Source organism: Trematomus bernacchii, unplaced genomic scaffold, assembly GCF_902827165.1.
Source record: "Trematomus bernacchii unplaced genomic scaffold, fTreBer1.1, whole genome shotgun sequence".
NCBI lineage: Eukaryota > Metazoa > Chordata > Actinopteri > Perciformes > Nototheniidae > Trematomus > Trematomus bernacchii.
Window position 1 is genome coordinate 7,089,308 of NW_022987588.1, and position 24,000 is coordinate 7,113,307.

At 40.5% G+C, this 24,000-nt stretch overlaps 1 protein-coding gene across 1 annotated transcript in view; it reads right to left on the reverse strand.

Annotated features, from left to right (window-relative positions):
• LOC117481054 (kalirin-like) overlaps positions 1–24,000 on the reverse strand; it is a 129,857-nt gene that overhangs the window by 70,247 nt on the left and 35,610 nt on the right. The window contains 17 exon segments of the mRNA XM_034128531.1: positions 886–1,138; positions 2,433–2,607; positions 2,915–3,084; positions 3,627–3,818; positions 8,704–8,826; positions 12,299–12,430; positions 13,020–13,118; positions 14,169–14,258; positions 14,260–14,301; positions 16,297–16,488; positions 16,816–16,938; positions 19,426–19,548; positions 20,338–20,469; positions 20,624–20,707; positions 20,832–21,005; positions 21,506–21,698; positions 23,773–23,887. Of these exon segments, the coding sequence (XP_033984422.1) occupies positions 886–1,138; positions 2,433–2,607; positions 2,915–3,084; positions 3,627–3,818; positions 8,704–8,826; positions 12,299–12,430; positions 13,020–13,118; positions 14,169–14,258; positions 14,260–14,301; positions 16,297–16,488; positions 16,816–16,938; positions 19,426–19,548; positions 20,338–20,469; positions 20,624–20,707; positions 20,832–21,005; positions 21,506–21,698; positions 23,773–23,887 (2,412 nt within the window).

The window sequence follows — 24,000 nt, forward strand, 5'->3', positions numbered from 1 at the left end:
TATAATCTTATTTTTACTTAGATATTTTATACGTTGAAGGCAGTGAGTAAAAGAGAAATATGTGTGTCTGTACTCAGTCTGTAAAACCATTTAACTATTAATGCCCTATTTCACCAGTGGCTGGTGATTATAGAGAAAGAGTGTGTGTGTGTGTGTGTGTGTGTGTGTGTGTGTGTGTGTGTGTGTGTGTGTGTGTGTGTGTGTGTGTGTGTGTGTGTGTGTGTGTGTGTGTGTGTGTGTGTGTGTGTGTGTGTGTGTGTGTGTGTGTGGCTGACAGAGATGTAACACTCCATGGGGCAGTGTGACTGAGGCGCTGACCTCCACATACAGTATTCACAAACATCACACACAGTAAGAGGATTGGGCTGTGACGATTTTGTAACCTAATTCTCTCCCTGTTACACACAACATGCTTTCCTTTGGGATCACAGTTCATAATGCAGCCAAAGCATCAGGCTCTCCCTCTCCTTCATTATACAGTGTGCAGCTGTAAATCCAGATGTGAGCCGGCTCAGCGGGCAACCGGATCTGAAGCGCAGTGTGAATGCAAATGCCTCCCTTAAAGCGATAAAAGAATATTACTGCCTTATTGTAGTGTATGTTAAGCGCCACAAAATCTCCCAAACACAGTTTATCTAAGGTTCAAAGTAAACAGCAATTGGGTCTGCCTGCATGGCATGACATTTTATTCTGTTAAGATTTGTCACTTGGGAAACACTTAAGATGCATAATGATTCCATGTGTGAACTCAAGTGCTTAACAAAAAAGGGAATGGCAAGGTGTGTGTGTGTGTGTGTGCGTGTGTGGTGTGTGTGTGTGTGTGTGTGTGTGTGTGTGTGTGTGTGTGTGTGTGTGTGTGTGTGTGTGTGTGTGTGTGTGTTTTACCTGAAGCCTGGACCTCCATGATGTACTGGTGCAGGTCTTGGCCCTGCTGCATCACTTCGTAGGTCATATTGTTCATGGCTGCCTTCCTCTCGGCGTGTCGTTTGAGCCGCTGCTCTGCCAGGCCGATCTCCTCTGCGCCGCCGGAGGAGGCGCCGCCCCCCCCGGTGCTGCTGGCGCTGCTGCCGCCCGATCGGCTGCCGTCGCCCAGCTGTCGAGACAGATCCTCGTTCCAGGCATCCAACTCTGCTGTGACCTGCAGGAACAGAAGAAGTGTAGACACACACAGACATAGTTAACAACACAACAAGAGTCAGAAGCCAGTGGGTGCCACTATTGTTTTTTTAACTGTCTCTAACTGGCTCTAATTAGCTCCTATCAGTGACTGCTGAAGTAAACTGAAGTTCAAGCTCACGTAGATGCAGCGATTGCTCAGCTTGAGTTTGCAGGGTTTCCTGCTCTGTTTTCCTACCATGCCGTTTCCTATATTCATCAGAGTCCCTCGGCAACACTCCTTGCTCAATGAGGACAGAGACTATCTGGAGTCTGATTTCATCCTTCTTACGGGAGGTTGACAGACATCAATATGATAATGCTCTGCAACTGACAAGAGCTGCGCTTTGGTGCAATGTGAAAGCTGCTCTGTGTCAGGATCCTCACAAAATTCTTCCAGGTCAAACTCCATAATGGCTCTATAGGGAACTCTACAGGTAGCACAAAATAAGCTTCCTAACAAGGTAACTGTTAACTGAGGGAAGCTCCGAGCTCTGCAACACTATCACAATAGACGATGCAATACCAAGTAACACTACCACCAAGTGCTACAACACAAAACAGTTAACCTACCTACACAATGTAACACTCCCACACAGATAAGTGCTACAAAAGTTAACCTACACAATGTAGGCAGTGGTAGGCAGTAAGAAAGAAGTAAAAGCTCTCTGACTAGTTACTCAGATAAGCAGATAAGTGGTTTCACACATTTTTAACTATTTTTCCACATGCAAAAACCAGCAAAGACTGAACATTAAAGGCCAATGTGAAATAAAACTTTACTTTTTCCGAGACACATTCAGTTTGTGTTCTGAGAATAAACTAAGAACAGTCTCTTAATAATTACTATTTTTTTTGCCAGGGCACTTCTTACGTAACAGAAGATGTGAAGCAATACAAGTCTGCTTTAGTCAGTGCTACTTCTTTGAGGTCGGCCTGGTCTGTCAGGGCCCTCAGAAAAAGAAACTCAGGGGACCTAAAGCAGAGCTTTGTTGAACTCCTCAGATGTTCATAATGAGTTGTGCTTTGAAAAGCAACAGTGTATTTCCGTCAGAATAGTAAGTGTAGTTCCTGTCTGAATCCACTTTCATGTTGAACACACACACACACACACACACACACACACTCTCACACACACACACACACACACACACACACACACACACACACACACACACACACACACACCACACACACACACACACACACACACACACACACACACACACACACACACACACACACACACACACACACACACACACACACACACACACCTCTATAGTATACTGCTCAAATATGCGTAGCTGGAGAAAGATGTCCAGTTTGATTTTGCGTTCGTGGAACAGTTCCTCCATCTGACCCTGAGCCTCGTCCAGCTGCTGCAGCACCCCCTGGATGTGAGCGATGGAACTGCAGTGAGGCGTCTTATTGGTCGACATGGCTGCGTCTCTGTGGAGAGAAAGACAGAGGGATACATTATACCATATAGGTCTTAAACAAGTCCTCCCACATTATAGGCAGTGGAGTTTTTCAAACATGATGTAAATAAGTTTTCATATTTGATTAAATTAAAAAAAGGCCAAATCTATAAAACTCAAAGATTTCACTTCGAATGATTGATATCAAGTTTATCTAAGATTATGTAAATGAAATACAGAAAAAAATGACAAACTAGAGGACCTTATACTCAACCTAAACAAGTGGGTGTATTAAATAAACAGTTTGATGATGTTTTAAGTATGAATTGTGTTTTTACCTGAGCTGCTGCATTAGTTCCTCTCCCTCTTTAATCACATTGAGCGTTGCCTCCAGTGTGGCCGTCTGCTGCTGCTGAAACTGCTGGATCAGAGTCTGCACCGAATCCACAGAATCACAGCAAACCTCATCCAGCAGCTGCTTCTGAAGCTCCTCCATCCACGACCACAGCTGGACACACAGACAATCAGACAGACACACAGGTTAGCATATACAATGCATACAATGCAGACCACGGTATACAGTATATAGGTCGAATTATAGAACTTATTATTTCTATTTATCATCTTGTACTTGAAACGGACTGTTCACTATTACTTTGTCCATTTAAAAAATGCCCAGATAAGGAAAAGCCAAATGTTAAAACATGTCATGTGGGCATGGCTAAATGATTCATATAAATATATATATACTTTTTCTTCCAGATCTTCTAGGTGAGTTTACCACATCTTAAGGTGGGTTGAAAAAGTGGGGTGTTGTTTAGTTGTATATAAAAAAAGATGTTAACTATGTTAATGTAAAATACATGACAGTGTAATTGTAGCAGAGGAAACAGTTTGTCCTATTTGGACTCAAACCTGCAATTACACACTTTATCACATATCAGAGTCTCTGTGTTTAATGAACAATGAATAATTCATTCAGGTAGAGCTCTTATGCCGAAACAAGATGTCGGAGAATGTGTCTCTTTCTTTAGTTTGTGTGTGTCTCACCTCCTTGGTGTGTGTGTGGAAGGACACGGACATGTCGAGCAGCAGCTTCCTGTGTTCCACCCGGCGGACAAAGTCCTGGATTCGGACTTCCAGGTGCCGCGCGGCCTTGTAGATTTCCTCAGGGTCGCACTCTCCGGTCTGAGCTAGCTGCTCTGCCGCTTCCAGCAACTTGTCCGCATTAGTGTACGTGTTCTGAGAGGGGAAGAGGAGGAAGGACCTTCATCATCAACATCATCATAGGCAACAAACGCAACACCAACATGATTAATATCTGTATTAGCTAAGTTCTATAATTTGGTCATGGAATTATTTATTTGTATGCATGCATTTGCATCAGTAGTGCAAGATGCAGGTTAATGCACTAGTCCCAGTTTCTGCAAATGAGTAATAATCCGTTTACTTTTTTCAAGTTTTTCTACCTAGTAAAGCTGTGCGAATACATTGTATAGCCGGCAAGAATTCTTGATACTTGGTTTTCTCCATATATGCTTCAAAACGTACACCTTGTCTCAATATTTATTTCATATCTATAAAAACGTATCTGTAACTTGCTACACATATGCAACAACTTTGTTATTGTAACCTCATGCTCTTTATCTACTCTTTGCAATCTCTGGTTGGATGTAAATTGCATTTCATTGTACTATGTGCAATAAAAATGAATCTAAATCTAATCTAATCAAATAACGTAATGACTTTCACATTTCTCATCATCATCTTCCTTATTGTCACTACAAGCTGAATAGTCACCTTCTCAATCATTATATTTATTTACCATTATCATGTGACTTGTTTTTATTATTCTTCATAGATGTACATTTTTGGAAGTTTTCTCAATCTTTTCTCACTATTATCATAAAACATAAAATAATACTTCTCCATTTTGGGCTATTTTTGGTGTCACTCCAGTGGTTTTTCAGATCTAATTTAAACACCTAAACACCACAGCTGCACCGGGATTACACTGCTTCAGGAAATCACAATCACTGTCGGATCATGTATGTTAATCCAGTTTCTGTAAATCGACATGGCGTTGTTTCCTGTTTCTACTGTACCTCTATTATCACCAAAAATGGACTGAATCCAGTCTGTGTGTTAAAGCTCGTAGCATTCATCAGGAGGACAAACTGGATTACTTTCGGTGTAAGTATGAGAGATTACCAAGGGAACATTTTACTTCAGGAAATATTACATGTGAGATATCTTTGTGTGACTGGCGGTTCAGGGGTTGGGTGCTGGAGTTAGAAATATATATTGCATTATGATCCCAATTATTCAAGAATATGAGTCTGGGAGAAAGCTTAAAGTCTGGATGGTTCACATTTCAGAGGGATTAGACAGGAGATAAAGATTATAATTTACAAGAGATTATTACTCTTCATGCATGACTGCTGTGGTTTAGCATGAGGATTACATGAGGGGGGGGGGGGGTGACAGGAACGCTGAAACATCCCCGGCACCTGGATATACTGTACAAGACCAAGACTGACTTTTTTAGACATTAATAAATGAATTACTTGAAAGGTACATACATGTACATTAACCGAACAAATTACCGGCACAGTAATAATATAAAATATGTAATTCAATGATTTTAAAATAAATATATACATATAAAAATAATAAATAAACGGAGATGTAACATTGGAAGAAGAAGCCTTTTTTGTTGAATTGACGTCTCATGTACAGTACAACATTTAACAGTCTACCGTCCCTATCAACCTTTTAATGTTGGTATTCGAAGAGTTAAAGTCTACCCTCCCTAGAGAAACTAAGATTTAAGGCAGTTGGAAGAAGCTGCAGAATGAAGACTTTATTGAGAGTGAAGGAGTTTTGGGTCTTTCTGTTTGATGTTTGGTCGGATCTAATGGCGAAGCATCTAATCTGATGTAGACGAGGAGAGCTAAAAATAAACTAGCTGTAATGATGGTAAATGGGGATTACATTTTCATAAAAACTCACCATATACACACACTACACACACACTCATTAAGTCCTAGCATGTCTTGGTGTTTGTATGTAAAAGAGAAAGTCAAAGCTAATTTGGGTAAACATGATTACATATTCATCTTTTGGCATGTTCCTTAAAGGCGTCTCATGTATTAATGTTATGTATAATTGCTAAGTGGAGGGGATTTTACCAGCAAAACACTGCAAAAAAAAGATAATTGAGGAAAAAATGGGAAGAAACCGAGGCAGAGCGTCTGACCCAAATAATGCTGATCCAGCATGTTATGAAGGTTAATCCTAATCCAGAATGTAAACATCAGTTTACGCGGCTACATACTCTTCAAGGTTCAAGGTTCAAGGTTCAAGGTTCTTTATTGTCAAACTAACATAGCTACAGAGTAATTATGTTGTTGAAAATCTTATGTCACAGGCTTCTCCAACAATGCAACATAATAATAATACAGATAGTAAAAGTAATACAAAAAGAAAAATAGTTCTAAATAAAGTGAGTATGTGGAATAGTGCAGTACGAGTCTATATACAAGTTATTGGAATGATATATATTAGATAGTAGATATATATTACTAAGTAGCAGATTAATGTTTTGAAATTGTTTCAGCAGTTCAATTGTTTAACAGTCTCACTGCCCGCGGGAAGAAACTGTCTCAGAATCTTTTTGTTTTTGCCAGGATGCTGCGGTAACGTCTGCCAGACGGCAACAGAAAGAACAGTTTGTGGCTGGGGTGATAGGATTTACACTCATTATTTGATTATTGGAGAAAATCCAAATCTCGGAGAGGAACACAAATTAGTTTTGACTTTTGTAAACATGGTAGTAAAAGGGCATTTGGCTTTGGCGAAGGTCTTCTGAGTGCCCTGCTAGTTTGATTTGAGGATATAATAAACCACATTCAGGGGGTTTTCAAGACTAGAAAGCACTCAGGGTGGTGCAAATTGTTGAGAAAGCTTCAAGGATAAAATAGATTGAACGGCTGAGGCAAATGGGGAAAGGTGTTGGGATATCAGCTCCATTAAGCAGGCAAGAAAGACAAAATAAAAATGACGAGAACAAGATGGGGAACGAAAAGAGCAGAAAATATAACTTGACACCATGGTGATCCGCAGTGTGCATGTGTTAAGGCTTATTATGGAGCTGCAGAGACGGTAAAGATTTGATGATAACATTCAGTCTCTAAAGAAAGGCTTTGAGATGAACACACACATACTGTATGTCTGCGATCTGAGGACTTTAAAACAAATCAAACCAGACAACTGACAACTTCAATAAAGAAGAACATCACGCACCTACAGCAACCAATCCACTTCAAAGCCCTCAAGGTTTCCATTGAATATGAGCCGATATATAACCTCTTCTTGCTTCTTTAAGGCTGTACTGACAGTTTTGGTATATAGTGATGAAGAACAAAGTGTTCTGTAATAATCATGTCCATGCACTATTCAATATTCAACAGAAAAATGTCACTAGTGTTTGCTTCATATTTTGTGTTTTTATTTTTACTATAACACTATTTAAAGGAGAGGTGTCATGGCCATTTCTACCGTTCATAATTCCATTGTTGAGGTATACTAAAATAGATTTATACTGTGCATTTTTCCAAACTCACATTGGTTTCTCATACAGCATCTCTGTAAACTACGTGTATTCACTGAATTTCACTCTCTGCCCTTTAACGGCTCGTTGTAGCTCCAATAGCTCCAGCCCCCACCCTCCCTGTGAGCACAGTGTGCTCTGATTGGTCGGGACGTTGTGAATCGCGCTGAGCTCCGTGGAGGTGTTGTTTCCTTGTTAGCGACACACAGCCAAACACAGCCAAACTCATCCTGAGCACACACAAAGTCACATCCGAAGTAAAAACAATAAGTGTGGCTTGATATTGAGTAAGAAAAAGGTTGATAAACGCTGTGAGAATGGGTCTGCTGAGAGAATTTCGCCGCGATCCCAACTGTCTGTTATCAGCCTGCAGCCAGGGAGGAGAAATCAGCAGAGCTGCCTGTGTGTGAGGAAGTCCGTGGATTGGTCAATTTGGACCAATCAGCGGGGGGCTTAAACGTAACGGCTCCGCGGACGTAACGTAACGGCTCCACGGATTGGTCCATTTGGTTCCGGGTACCGCATGACCGTATCGCGTCATAACTCTGGGCGTGGCTACTGGGTATCCCTACGTAGCGATACCCAGGAAGTAAACAATGGAAAATTAGAAATCTCCAACGAGGCGTTTTGGGGAGGTATTTTCTGTGTTCGAGTTTTACTCGCTACAGGGTGTACTTTGAGGGTTTTGACTCTGCAGACCGTTTACATGCATAAAAACCTTCATAACACACAAGGGGACGGGTAATAACCGGAAAAGCATGACACCTCTCCTTTAAATCATTTTCATACCAGCATTGACTTTGCACACGAGCCACATTCCCTCTGACATGTTATGAAATCTCTTATGTGAGCTTCAACATGTTTCTTTGTTTTGTTTTCATCTTCATCACCAAAACTCTAGCTCCAAATCTAGTGTTTCATACATGATAAACTTTAGTAATGAAATTCAGGAATGGATAACATCTTCTGCAGATTAGTCAGGAAAGACTTGTAACCATAAATGGTTACGCGGAGAAATGTCTTCATGCTTCCTGCCGCCACCAGGCATGGTGTTTTTTGGGAAATTTGGGATTAATCAAGGAAGATTGCTAACAGATGTTTGAAAGGCAAGTGAATAAACATTGATAGAAACAAACTACTACCCTCAAACTGTACGATGTAGAAGTAGATCTTTTATGTGTAATGTTGACACTGTAAATGAGGGTTCACACATGGAATTGAACTGACTCCTGAGCTCAAGAAGTTAATCATCTTTTTACAGACAGTGTGCTCTTAGAAATTCAACGTCAGTACTGAAAACATGAGCTGCAGGTGTAACTGCTTTACTGTTAAAATAAAACAATCAAATGTTGCCTGTTTAGTGTCAACTCATCCCCCTTTGTTTGCAGTGTGATGACAAAAACAAAGAAAAGCAGCACAGAAAAGGAAAAACTGTTGATTTATAGTATTGATCATTGTGGCCTTTTATTATTAAATGATGCTTGGATTGGATCAAATGTAAACAAACAGACTTACCTGAGCTACGTCTTCAAAGTCGTCGTGTCTTTTCTGCAGGGCTCGGGCTCTGTGAAGGGATTTCCCAACACCAGTGTGTTTGCTGAGGAAAGCTTCGCCGTGGTTTTCTATCCAGTCCATCACCTGAAAAGAGAGAGAACACAAAGATCATCTTTACATCACCTCCTAACACACACTCAGGATTAAAGGCAACCTGCTGAACCCTCTGCTCTAACCGTGTACAGTCAGATCAGCAGTACAAAATGGTCTCAGACCTCATGAATTATGAATGTAGGAGATGAAACCTCCATGATCACCGTGGGAAATGTAGGTCACTGCAGCTGAGAAGGAGAGGATGTTGAATGTCTGTACCATTAGACTATTGTAGACCAAATGTCTCTATTGATGTGATTGCCAGACGACTGGCAGGCACCATCCCTTGCTTTATATTAATTTGCTAAACAGGGGTTGGGTAGTTTGTCTTTGGTTTTTTGTCAGGAATGGAAGGATGTTGCCCGGGCCAAGGAAAAACAAATTACTTTTAGAGAACATCAATCACAAGGCACAAACACAATATATATTTTAAAACTTTTGTTGATATTGCGAAACAGAGCATTTGTCCTTGGTTTGAGTTGATTTTTTATAAGGATGTTTGAAGGTCATTCTTCCAAGAGTACTCAAACATAAAAACACCAATTTCACGGATACAAACAGGTAGAACACTTAACATTTACTCCTAAAAAAGGACAAATAAACAATCCTTTTAGGGCCACATTAATACATCTCTACATCAAGTGCTTTTACTCAAGTAATTTATTGTACAATTTTGAAGTACTTTTCTAGATTATTTCCTTTGTTTGCTACCTTGACTCTCCACATTTTAGATGTACTGTGAGGGCATTTCTTACTTCACTACATGTATTTGACAGATGTGGTTACCAGATAATTTTTAAAGTAACATAAGAACATAAACAAAAACTATATGATTATCTTAGAAAATAAAATGCGTATATAAAGAATAAACCAGTGGCTGTTTTGGCCCTTTTGTCATGTAATAAAGTATATAATATCTGAGAACCTTTTCCCCCACTGACATCTCTTTGTCAGTGGGGAACCGAGATTAGGGATGAACCGTGTTGTAATTCATGACGTCAGTGTAGTGTAGTCATTGCAGCTGCAGCCACAAAGAGTTCAGAGAAAGTTCAGAGCACATACACAGTCCTATCCTACCTTCTATCTTTGTTTGAATGTGAGGCTAAATCTGCCAAATAAAACTTCACATCATATATGTTCTCTTTCAGCCTTAACTTCTGCATCTCTGCCTCTTCCTCTCTGGGGTCACATATATCCTGTAGCATTACAACTCTGGTTGGAGAAGCCCTGTTCTCAGTGATTTATAGTCTATTGCTATGAGCTTACTCTCTCACTTGCTCCTTGTCTCACTTCCCACGTACGTCCCTCGCCCTCTGTGTGTGTCTCTTTGTCTCTCCCTGGAGTCTCATAGAAACTGATGCATGACCAGTACAGTTGGCAAAACTCTGTTTTCAATGAATTTATAACCTACTGATACGATCTCTGCTTCACGCACCATTTTATTTCTTCTTTCTTTGTCTTTTACCTCTCTGTAACACTTTCTCACACTCTCTCTTGGGTCACATATAAATGTAGCATGGTGCACGTCCATCTTTGGATTTAGTAGACCGTCAAATGCCCTAATTCTCTCTTCCTAGAGACCCTCAAGGGAGTAAGTGTAGCTTAGAGCATAGTGGAATTAGCAAACTAGCAGGATAGCTAGCTTACTATCTTACAGCTAGCTAGTTAGCTACATTGCCAACCCAGTCTCACGTCATTTCGAGTTATAGTCACGAAATTAATTTAATCTATTGATTCGTGTTCACCAACACGATTTTCGCATTTTTTCCGTGTCACACAGAACGATTTTAAAAGCAATGTATTTCTATTGGTAGTATGTTTCGTGCCTGCACCACGTCTTTTTGTCCGGTCGGGTCTTGGAAGACCAGAAGCTGTGTGGTTCATAAAAACATTTTCTTACTCAATATCTTACCCTAAAGCCTATTATCCCTTTTATTTTAAATGTTGCCGTCCACGAGGAAAATAAATGGGGCAAAGAGACTCAGAATACTGAAATCTGTATTTTTCCTTCTAATTTGATATTATTTGGTGCAGGCACGAAACATACACCAATAGAAATACATTGCTTCTAAAATCGTTCTGAGTCAGAATACTGAAATCTGTATTTTTTTTTATCTGTTTTTCCTTCTAATTTGTTATTATTTACATTGCTGTTAAAATTGTTCTGTGTGACACGAAAAAAATTGCGAAATCGTGTTGGTGAACACGAATCAATAGATTAATTTCGTGACTATAACACGAAATGCCGTGAGACTGTGTTGACATTGCTGCATGGCAAGTCAACCACGCTTTAGACTGGTTAGCCTCCAGAAAATTAGCCAAACAAAGGGGTCAAACATCTGCCAATATCAAGGTGCTTTTTCCACACTGTATCAACAAGTCTTTGGATACAAAAATACAATGTTAAATAATACTCATTTAGCCATTGCTCAATGTAGTCGTTACTGCAAAACCTCACTTCATTGAGTTTGCGATGTGCCAAGTCTTTTGGTATAATAAAGAAGTTAGCCAGGTGCAATCATTGCAATGGCAAAGATACACACAAACATGTCTTAACATCCTACTTCCTAGTAAATGTGTTCTCTATGGTGTTCAAACCTAAGTGGCTGAATCTCTGCAGATGATATTGCCTAGACTTGGTTTCAGCTGTTTTGCATTAGATACACTCTGTGTCCTTGTTACTGTACTTTATGTTCATAATTTCGGAGGAAACAGTCTCTAGAGAGCGCACATGTGGACTCTTTACTGAGATTCCAGAGGTTGCAGTAATGCCAGTGGTATTATTTGGTTGTACCTCATTCCTACTGCATTACTGTCAAACCCACAATCACATTAAAGAACTAAATGTAATAAACAAGACTTCCTCCTCCCCCACTGATGGCATCCAGTTTGCTCGTTATAACTACCCTTCATAAATCATTTTGAGCAAACTAATATCTATAAAATCTCCAGGAATCTGGGCTCACACCTTTAAAAAACAAAAACCCGTCTGTGAAATATGAGCAGTGTTACCAGCAAGTATTTTATCTCAGGAATTTTCACATTACACACGGTTAGACCGGGGCAAGAGGACAGCAGAGATGAATGAACGTGTTGTAGTGATTCTCATCGGTTCTGCTCAGCAAAGTTTATCACAGACACACAAAGACACACACGTCTTTTTACTGGATCACATGCTTACAAACAAGATTACATGCGCCACTTCGACTAAATTCTCCAACCTCCTTGTTGAGTTAACCTCTTTCAAACACCTTACAGTGAACTCAAAAGTTCAATATTAAGTTGTATAGTATGAATAAATATTGTTTTTCGATGTTCCTATAAAGCTGTCACTTTGGAGAAACCAACGTTTACATCCAAAAGCAACAAGATATTCCCTCTTCTCTCCCACTAACACACTCCTCATGTTTTTATTCCTCTGGCTTGTGCTGTGTGCGCTGTGTGTGAGTGTTTGTGTGTGTACCTGCTGGACGTCTTGCTGGAACACACACAGCTGCAGTCTCTGGTGCAGTCGGACCTTTCGATGCTGCCAAATATTCTCGAGACGCCGCTGATGGTGGAGAATCTCGTGAACCACGTCCAGGATGCAGTGAACCTGCGGAATCATACAAACGTAACACAGTCTTTCTTTTTTTGTGCTTTTAATTTAAAGGGGACCTATCATGCAAAATGTACTTTTGTACGTCTTTTATACATGAATGTGTCCCCGGTGTTCCAGGGAACTCACCAAGTGTCAGAAAACACAACCCTCTCTATTTTCCTCCATACCCAAATCTCTAAAAAAGGGGCTGCAACGGATCTGATAAAAACTGATCCAGATTTGAACACTGTCCTGACGTCAGGACGGTGGCGCTACGGCTATTGGGCCAACTCCACCAATCAGGAGGAGACAGCCACGGCCATTGCCGTTCGAAAGCGCTGGAGACGCTGTAGTACATATGCCAGGCCTGTAGATGGTGCTGTTCTCACTGAATCAGCCCTTGCAAAAACATGGCTAAAAAAGTGCAAATTGAGCGAAATGAGGCATGGCTAAAATGCATGATCTGTTTGGTATTTTGAAATATATAAATATGCCTTATATAGGTATGGTCCTACACTATATTATTAAAATATAGCATGATAGGTCCACTTTAATATAAACTACTTAAAGCTGCCCCTCTGTTGCCAAAATAAATGATACTGACCGCTTTGGAGTAATTGGCAGTGGCTGTGAGCGATTCAGAGTTGCCGGGACTCAAAGGCCTCTGGAGGACGTCCAATAGGGCTTTACCATCCTGACTCACCTGCAAACAGCCAGGTAGGTTAGAAAGGAGATTAGACATAGACATACAGATAGAACAGGTAGATTAAGACTGGAAAAAGGTAGAGATTTGCAAAAAGTTAAACTTATTTTGACTGGAATCAGGTTTGCATCTTCTCTCTCCTCTTTTTTCTCTCTCCTCCTTCACATACATATAAACCTTCTGAATCAGCATTTCTCTTCTTACTGCTAATTGCTCAATGATACATGCAAACAACTGGAACCACTGCGTTCACATAAGCATTAAGCACTGTTGCCTTTTCTGCATAAGATCTGTGTGTCTTTTGTATTGCAGTTTATTGTATGTCTTAATGCTTTTATGTCCTGTGTAAATCACTTTGGATTGCATTGTTCTTGAAATTGACGTTCAAATAAAGTTTCATTGTTATTTCTTAAGTGAAGATCATTAAAAACCAAACAATAATGTCATTTCCAGGGGGTTTTTTTGTTGCTGAGGACTGGCTGTAACATCCTGTTTGTCAATCGTTATGTGCATTTTAAGAAATATGTCGTACATCTAAATCATTGTTTAACTGCTTTAATAGAGAAGGAACTTTTCCAGAGTTTTTTTTTACTCATTAAGACATCTTACTCTTAAAAATGAAAACAAGCTTTAAAGTATTTTTTACATGGTTAGTTCTGAAGATAATTCAAAAATCAAGGTCCAATGCATGCTATAGGAGGTAGATCATTGAATTACATTTGGGAGTTTGTATTAAACTGGTGATACAACCAATGCTTTGCAGAGAACACAGGCACTGCTTTATTTCTTACTCAAAGCAATAGAGCAAAGAGCAGCTCCAGCAAACACTGCTTTTAAGTAATCAAAGATGTTTGTATTTACAGTACAGAGAACATGATCTTATAACTTGTTCTTACCAATTTTCTTCAGATGTGTTTGTTTGTGCTTGTAGCTGCAGCAAATATAACTGTGGGGTGTTTGTTTTTTTCTAAACGACATTAGATCCCCTGCTTATACATGGCCCGTGTGAATAGGGCTGAGGTTGTGTTGTCAGCTGTGTTGCAGGTTTACCTCGGTGTAAGCCTGGGACACCTGCTCGTACAGACTCTGGTGGCGATGGATGGCGATTTCCAGCTCCTGCATTTCGGACGGCAACCCCCCCCTCACTGCACACTTTACACCAGGCATCAACCTCCGACAGGAACTGAGGAAGCAACGCAAAGGCAAAGAAATACCTTAAAGGTCACCTATTGTGCAAAGTCCTATTTTTCATGTCTTTTCTACATCAACATGTGTCCCCTCTGTGTAAAGAGATTCTGAAAGTTTCAGGAACAAAGATTCTCTCTCTTTTTGTCCTGATCCATTTATATAAAAACCTGTCTGAAAATGAGCTGATCAGATTTTGGCCACTTTATGATGTCATAACGATTGTTTGGCTTGTGTAACCATTAGCCAATCACCAACTAAGGTAACCCCCCCCCCCCCCCCCCCCCCCCCCCCCCCCCCCCCCCCCCCCCCCCACCTTATCACCTGAATCTCCTCCTAGAGCACCATTGTGTTCTTTTTAACCAAATATCTCTCAGAGGGGCGTGGGGAGTGGCTCCTTATTTTCATCTAAAGTAACAGACAGAGAATCAGCACTTTTGAAACAGGGCTGAAACAGAGGGGATTATGGGTAATGCTGCAATGATCTGTTTGGTGTTTGGAGCCAAACACTTCAGATACATGTTTTCTGTATATATCTGAGACCTGTAATATATTGATGAAAAACAGTATAATAGGGGACCTTTAAATGTGTGTTTTCATATGGGATTGAAACTAACAAAACATATGAATTAATACTTAGGAAATGACCAATGCAATGTTGACTTTTTTCTACCTTTACAGTTGCTAATCTATCAGCTCTGCACATTCCTAATATGCTATCACCATTTCACAATCATCTGTCCTGGGACTGTGCTGGGACTCATTTTCTGATTGTTAGCCAATCAGATGGCTAGATGCCATTCAATTTGGTGTATATACAGTATATATAAATCCTTGTGCAATGAATTCTAATTATTCCATTTGTATTGGCAACTGTGAGTCACTGGGACATTTTTCCCTTTGTGTGCGTCGTATACATTTCAGCCGCCACTTACATATATATATATATAGAAATGTATTTATTGGGATAAACCCCTTGAGATGCACCATCTCGTTTTCAAGGGGGTCCCGAACATACTTTCATTTATTGTTCTTTATTTACAATTTCTCTGTCTTTATTGATATCAGCTATTGTAGATACATGTAGAGGTTGTGTGAGGATTATTAAGCATTCATCAACTTGAGTATCTGATAAAACTCAATTTTAGGTCACACGATTAGAAAAAGAATCCCATCTTCAAATCCTTTTGATTTTAATTAATATGTGATCTTTTCTCTAACACCACTCTTGGGACATATTTACATAATGGGTACATATATTTCATGAATGAACACTCTAGAGGATGTTAGCGTTGCTATTTTTGAGGTAATTTAGGGTTAATGTGTCTGCCGATGAAGAGAAGCCTTTACCTCATTAAACCTCTCATTTTCACACTAATTCTTATTCTCTATGCAGACTTGCCAATTTTTTCTCCCTTGTGTTTCTCTTCCAATCATTCATCTTTTCATCTTTCATCCTGACACTTTTTTGTTCCCCTGTTTTTCATTAGTCTATCTCAGCAAATCCCTTCTCTCCGCCACCACCCTCTCTCTCTCTCTCTCTCTCTCTCTCTCTCTCTCTCTCTCTCTCTCTCTCTCTCTCTCTCTCTCTTTGAGTCTTTCATCTCCCGCTCTCTCAGTCGTACACTTGTAGCTGATGTCAAGAGCCCAGCAGGAATCAAATAAGCCTCATATGTTGCCATGTCAACTTTCCAAGAATCAGCAGTGGAGCAGTTTGATCTATTAAATATAATCAGACGCCTCAAAAGGTCTATTTGCATTCTGGACATGATGCAGTCTGCTGCAGAGAGATTCCTAGATTAGATAGTTGCCAAATCAGCAACGAAGCACCAGCAGTCTCACAGTAAGTGGAGCAGCGTTCCCTCTAATGAGAGAGATGTGAACGGGAAGTCCTTACAACAGGTTATAGGAGGATACACTGGGCACAGATTGCTTTTAACAGCTCTCAGTTGAGAAAAAAAGCTATTTTAGATTTATTTTCACACGATCTCACCTGCTCAGACTTCTGGTGAAACACAGACGACATGGCGAGGATGGTGGAGCGCTCGTCGAGTGCAGCGGCAAAACTTTTCCAGTCCAGATCCAGCTGAGTGGAGATCTGTTTTATCTGTGTGGAGGCATAGTGACTGGCCTCTGCCAGGCGGCTCGCCACCGACATGATCCTGTTGATATTTACATAGGCATTCTGGGAAGGAGAAAATACAGACATTTACAAAAGGCTGTTAGCGAGGGAAGACATTTTTATTTAAAATGTATTTTATCTACTGCTTTGAACACCACATGCTGAGTGACATATCGTTTGAATGTATTTAACAGAAGACAGGCATTTCCTAAGCTATATTTTTACAGGATATCTCTAACAAGGACAAATATGTATTTGAGATTTTGGGGGAGAACTTTGACGGTAAGATAAACAGGTTCTAGCACAAACCCTGGCCGTGTGTCGATAAAGATTGTAAACTCTGAGAACTATGGTCATGTAATGTGAGGGCAATATCTTTGACGACGTTACCATGGAGTTCATAGCAAAGTGGTTGTGTTGAGTCTGCAGCTCCACAGCGTGTTGGTATCCTCGCCCGATCTCTGTGTGACTCTGCAGGAAAAGCTCCTTGTTGTGGCTGATCCAGTCGAACATCTGCACGCACACACACACACACACACACACACACACACACACACACACACACACACACACACACACACACACACACACACACACACACACACACACACACACACACACACACACACACACACACACACACACACAATGCAATATTAATAACATTACAAACTATGCTATACATGCACTTATTTTATCCCATTGCATTGCATATATGCTAACTTGGAAAACCACATCGTATAAGCACATGTGAAAGACCGTTTGATCAATTCAAAATGATTTTTCAACTCAAACAGTTTGACAGTTTTAAGACTTTCTGTGGTTAAACGTAAGTAAGAGGAGCTTTATTTGTCAAACTACTGTTTCCAAGATCAAGAATGAAGTTTCGCAATGTAATAAAACGCTGACGAATTTTCTCAGCATGTGCAGAAGAACGTGTCATTAGCAGACACACATACCGACAGTTGGCGAGTCCTAAAACTGTAATTCATCCTTTGATATAAGCCTTCGCATGATGTATTTGTATCAAAGTTCATAACATTATGTCTAGCGTTTTCAAGCGGCGGCGCTGACTAACCGTGTGTGTCTACAATCAGGTTTGTGAGTAAAATGTTGCCATAACGGAGAGAAACTGCGGCCAAAATAACATAAACATGACCCAGGGGGTTAACAAACAGTTTAAAGTGTTTCTTTAAAACCATGAACTGCAGAGTCTTTAGTCGGCTTCCCTCTTCACGGGCTGATCAGATGCAGCCTCAGAGAACAGGACAACCTTCACGCATGCTTCTCCGTCTCAATCAATCTCCACAGACAGATGGAGGCCGATTGTGAAGACTGTGTGGTTACCATGGTTACTACACAGTCATTCCTCCAGCAGTGATTTCACCGCAGACAAACACCTCGTCAGGTCTGACTGGTTCCCTGCGAGCGGTGACTGTTTCCCACGGTGTAAACGGGGCCCCCCCCCCCCCCTCACAGACCATCAGCATCCCAACACTGAGGACAAAACTGTTTCATTTTCTCTGTTTGCTTTACAGTAAATATTTACGGCTCCTGCATGTGGATTTCTGTATGGAAAACACGTCAAGTCAGCTGACGCCTCTCGGTGTGTGTGTGTGTGTGTGTGTGTGTGTGTGTGTGTGTGTGTGTGTGTGTGTGTGTGTGTGTGTGTGTGTGTGTGTGTGTGTGTGTGTGTGTGTGTGTGTGTGTGTGTGTGTGTGTGTGTGTGTGTGAGTACAGGCTGCACTACCATCAACAACACTTAAGGTTCCACCAAACACATCTCTGTTAGAGGCGAGGCGAGGCTGTGGGTTAACTTGGTTCAGCCATCCTGGATCCATGTCCTCGCTTAAACTCATATTTATAACTGTGAGCTTTGTCACCGGGATAATCTGTATTTACTTCGTTAAAAATGTAAACAAAGACCCATATTACGGCCCACGGTTGTGGAACAGCGTCCCAGAAGACCTGAAAAGCCAACTTAAGACCCACTTGGCTTTTAATTGAATTGTATTTATTCTTGTTTTATTCAATACTGTGTTTATGGACTTCTGCTGGTATTTAGTGTTTGTATTCATCACATGTGTTACTCTGTTTATTACCTTAGATGTAAAGGCAGTTGTATTTAGTTTGTGAAGTACTTTGTGTTCCCTTTTTTGTATAAAAAAGACCTATGAAAATAAAGTTGGATTTGGATTGAGGATTGATCGGTTTGCAGTATTCCATTATGTATTATGAAATGGTTTTCAATGTTTTTGTAGATGATTTTTTAGCGATGGAGTGGCGACTACAGAATAAAAAAACTCTGGAAGTTGCAATGACCTGAATAACCAGAGAGTGTGATCTTTCTATGAATAGCGTCTGTGAAACTAAAATGTGTCTGCATGTTGCAGTCAATGGGATGTTTATGATCATGAAAAATGGATTCCAGGCTTTCAGTCCGAACCGCAGCTAATCACTTAGCTGGTTTGGGTGAAGAGAGGACGGCTGATTTTCTGTTGGATTTTCTGCTAACTGAGTTCCTGTGTTTACATAGACAGGCTAATTCATTCAGTTCACTGAGGAGTTTCCGGAGACATTTACAGTGACACAGATGTGGAAAGGACACAAGGTAAAAAAAAACGTGTATGACACTGAACTAGAGGAAGGAACCCAAACAGATGTTGAGAAACAAGATGGAGGTAAGGATGAACATAAAGAGGAAAGACTGGATGTTGGCGTTGTTGTTAAATGAATCCAACGCACTCAGTAAAAGTAAGCCAAATAGAACACACAATTAATTAATTAATACAAATAATAATAACACTCAAATTTTACAAATTGTTGGCAAATATAAAAATATGTCAACCTTGTTCAGCCTTTGAACATATTTGTAGCTCCCACTTCCTCATTACGATGTGTTGACTCAGTTTACAGAACGGACTGATCTGATATATTACACCTTTATTCCTAGAGATAATTGGATCTCCTCTTCTGACCTCAGGCTCAGGTGTGACTCACCTTCTCTGCGTCCTGTTCGAACAGACGGAGCTGGAAGCACTGGTCCAGCTTCAGCTTCCTCACGTGCCACATCTGATGGAGATGCTGCCGTGTGGAGTGGAGCTTATCCAGCAGACTGGCCACCTGGAAAAACAGCAAATAAGAATTGTAAGATGATGTCTCTTATGAAATCTTAGCCATTTAGTTTGCAGGTCAACTGGTTTAATGTTATGCTATTTACGGTTGGACAGTGTAATTGGCCTGTACTAAGCCATCTAATGTATATATGTTATCCTTGTTAGTTGTTTTGCAGGTAATTCCAAAGTGTACAGTACTTCATGCCTATTTCCTAATCAAGTTATAAGACTTAACTTGCACAGATCCAGGTTATTGTTTTTTGTTTCATAACGTATATTTGTTGTTGTTTGCAGGTCTGTGACACAATGCATGTTCTCAGTTATGTTCTGTTCTCTACATGTGCTTTATGTAGAGACAACCTCTGCAATGAAACGCACTGTGTTCTCTGACAACTCTTCCTGTGGATTCCTGCGGCTAACGAGCTAACATGCAGCGACTACTTCTCATTAGCAACAACGAGAGACGCTAACAAGCTGAGGGCCTATACCAGGTGACAAAGTCTATGCACTTAGTCATGCATTATTGTACAGTGTGATTTTAGTGTTTACATGTTTTAATGATGGGAAATTCCGAATGTGGGTAGGGGCATCAAGCAAGTGAAGTTTATTTTGTGTTTGATATTTACTGCCATACTTCATGTTGACAGAAAATCCCAGTTTTTGTTATTTTTTCACCTGTGCATGTTTGGGGGCCCTTAATCCCTACTCTATCATTGATTAAAACATGATTTGTTAAGAGATTATATAATTGTGGAGTCTCATCAGCTGTCTTTATTCCCAGCTGGAGTGAACGTACCTTGGGCACCAAACTCTGGAAGTCAGCAGAGCCTGAGATGCAGTTCCTCCCTGAAAAACCATCACTAGATCGGATACACTGCAGCAGCCTCTGGCCTTCTCGGTCCAGCTCTTCCACTGGAGCCTTCAGCACCTAGGAGAGGGGAAAGAGTACTTTAAATGAATCAAAGTTGTATGCAATGATAAATAACACGATGATGTTTAACAAGGAGGTCTGCTGGCTTCAGCCCAGCTAATGGCAATGGAACTATTTTATTTAAACGTTCTACAGTGTGCAGCTATGTTACCTTTTTCTTCAGCTGTGTGTGTTCATCTATCAAGCGTCGAGATCCCTCCACATCTGCAGGAAACTCCTTTTTGGACTGAAGCTCCTGCAACACACAGAAAATGTCCTCATATTGGCACAAATGGCTTCAAACCATCCGACTATTCATCCATCTTTCCCCTGATTGACCCTTTATTCATCTGCCCATGTATCTGTCCCCCCCCCCCCACCTGCAGGTCTTCCAGACGGGACAGCAGGTGAGCAGCGTTGGAGATGAACTCCTCCAGGGAGACTCTCAGCTCCATCCACTCGTCATGGTTGTAGTCCAGAGAGCCTTCGAAGTCGTCCGTCAGCTGGGAGGGGTCCACCAGCTTAGACAGACCTTCAACTGACACCATGCTGGTCTGATACACACAAACAACAAATCAAGAGAAATATAAAAATGCATGTTGTTTTTAGCAGTGACAGATCATCCAGGTTTGTGTCATATGTACCAGTGACCCCATGAAGTAGAGAAGGTAACCTTTACCAAATTGTTATATCCACTAAACTAATCTGCTTAAATGAGGGGAACCATTAGTAGTAGTCAGAACATTATCTACTTACTTGTTTTCTACACATCCAGACAATGTAAACACAAATCTGGATAAAACCAGAAAATCTTTGCATATTTTTTGGAAGATTGACAGGGATCTGCATGTGCTGCATTAAAATGAGGCATCATATGAGAAGTAGTGCTAACCAGAAGCAAATAAGTTATGATGCCTCCGAGATTTCTTTGAACTCCTGCTTTAGCACTCAATCCTTCCACAGTTAGGACTATATAAGATAAACATTGGTTTTGTCTAAACACATCTAATCTGAAGTGAGATTGGATGAAAGAAAACATTGAACACCCGCTGACCTCAAACGAGAACTTCGCACTGCCAAAATTGGTCTTCTGTTTCTGCCAGAAGTTGTCCGGCTTGATGATGAGCGCCACACAGATCTCAGCGGGGAAAAACTCCTGCAGGGTCTTCAGCAGAGGCTTGATCAGCTCCCACTTAGAACCACGCATGTCGATGATGACGGTGAAACCACGTTTACATACATCCTCACTGAGTGGAGACACAGGGTGGACGGAGAGGAAGACAATGGAGAGGTAAGAGGAAATGGGAGATGACTTTTAAAATCATAAACAGAGAAATTAGTTCAATAAAAGCTTGCTTAATTCTTGTCTGACTGTTACATCGGAGTAATTATTAAAAGAAAGAAGTCTAAGGAATAGTCTGTACTGATCCTAAATGAGGCAGTATTTATTATTTTAAATATGCCTTTTGATGAGAATTATGAATTTTTTAAGACAACTAACTGATTCCCTGAGGTCTCGACTTTTTACATTTCTGTGCCAAACTAAGCCAACTATACACTTTCATTAGCCTTACAGTAAATGTACAAGACAGATATGGGAGCTGTATTTCTCATCTCAATAAGCATACTTCCCTTAATGTTACACTATCCCTTTAACACTTACATCACCTCGTCAAATTAATTCAGTTTTAGTTTTGGCTACATGTGGTTCAGATCAGATGATTATCCGGAAAGTAAGATAAAAAAAACACTGAAATACATATTTCTAGATTGGTTTTGGGTCACATTCACATATGTAAATAAATGTTATTATGGAGACACCAGAATGACTTCCAGATGGTGATTTAGCGAGGCATGTTAAGTGATGTGTACATGTGGGCTGTGCAGTGTAGGCAACACATAACATAGGCTGTAATTGTCTGTACATTCGGAAAAGAAAACATAAAAATAAAGGCTTGATTTAAAAAAGGGTAGTCAAATATAACGCTAGAAGTTTAATTTAAATAAAGTTAAATCAAAATATTGGACATGTGATTAGACAACTCTCATAAACTGGTGAGCAGTAGCCGCTGTGAAACCAGTGCAGAGAGCCAGCTGTGTATACTGGAGTCTAATGACCTTAAATTCAGCTGCTCACTGATTGGAGAGTAAAAATATACTGAAATAACCTCACCTTCACACACACTCACACCCAACCTCTATTATTAAAAATTCAACAAAAGCACATCCATTATAGTTCGGCCTCAGGGAAGCACAAACTCCTCTCGTCACCATGGAAACAGCAGCTCGATAAGCAGGAGGAATCAGAGCGCGGCTGATTGGGATCAGATGATAATACAGATTTTGGGCTCGCCCAATTTGAAGCACACTGTGCTTTAGGCAGACAGGTACATGTGGTAACATGCAGACTGTCTGCAGTTCCCAGGGATGCGTAATGTGGCCAAAATCTTCTGTAAAGATAAAGGTAATTTCCTATTTTGATAACAATACATAAACACAAACCATACATGATTTAGCAACTACATATTTTAGTAGATTTAGTATTAAGTAGATTAAGAAGATCTACTACAGAGTATCTTCTCATTTTAAGAACTTTAGTGCAAAATGACCTTTTATGTGAAAACATAAATGAATATAAGCCTAGTCTAGTCGTGATAGAAACAATGTAGAAAAATATATACGATAGACATTTTACATTGTCTTATACTATCGCCAGCCCTTACCAGATTACAAAGTCCCCCTGTTGTTGCATTCAAGGACACTCACTCACTAAATGTCACTCTGCTAATTTAGCCAGATAACGGACTAAAGATTGTATGTTTTTACTTTTTCTTTTATATTCCGAAAGCCACAGGGCATGGACTGTGAGAGATTATTAAACAGTTTGTCTGTAGAGCAGCTCAATCATTGCAACATCCTCAAACTGTGAAGAGGAGCGGCAGAAATAAATGGACTTGAAGTGAAGTGTGACACTCTCGCCGCTGTCTGCTGCAAACACTGCAGCTTTCATGCTGATGCAAATCGAACGCTGCTCTCAGTCTGCTGCTGTGATGAGGAAGAAAGGAGCATTTGATTTCCCAGCGTGGACACCACTGAGCCACTCCACACACACACACACACACACACACACACACCACCCTGCACCTCTCCCTGCTAACAAGTCTAGTTCACTAAATGTTGTTGTCCTAAATAGAAGGATTGATAACAAGGCGATACATGAAAGCTGTGAACGTGTGTGTGTGTGTGTGTGTGTGTGTGTGTGTGTGTGTGTGTGTGTGTGTGTGTGTGTGTGTGTGTGTGTGTGTGTGTGTGTGTGTGTACCTGGGAACAGTAGACAGGTAGGTCACCAGCCTCCTCAGGTCTTCCTGTTTTATTCGGTCGTGGTTACTTCTAGCAGGAAACGTCACGATCGGTCCTCCTCTTTTATCGCGCCCACCTTTGAATGCACACGTAAAAAATATATAAGTTTGATGTTTACAGTAATGCTGCCACGTTTGCAATGTTTGCAAAACTGCAGTCATATTGTTACAAATACATTGTTTATAGGAC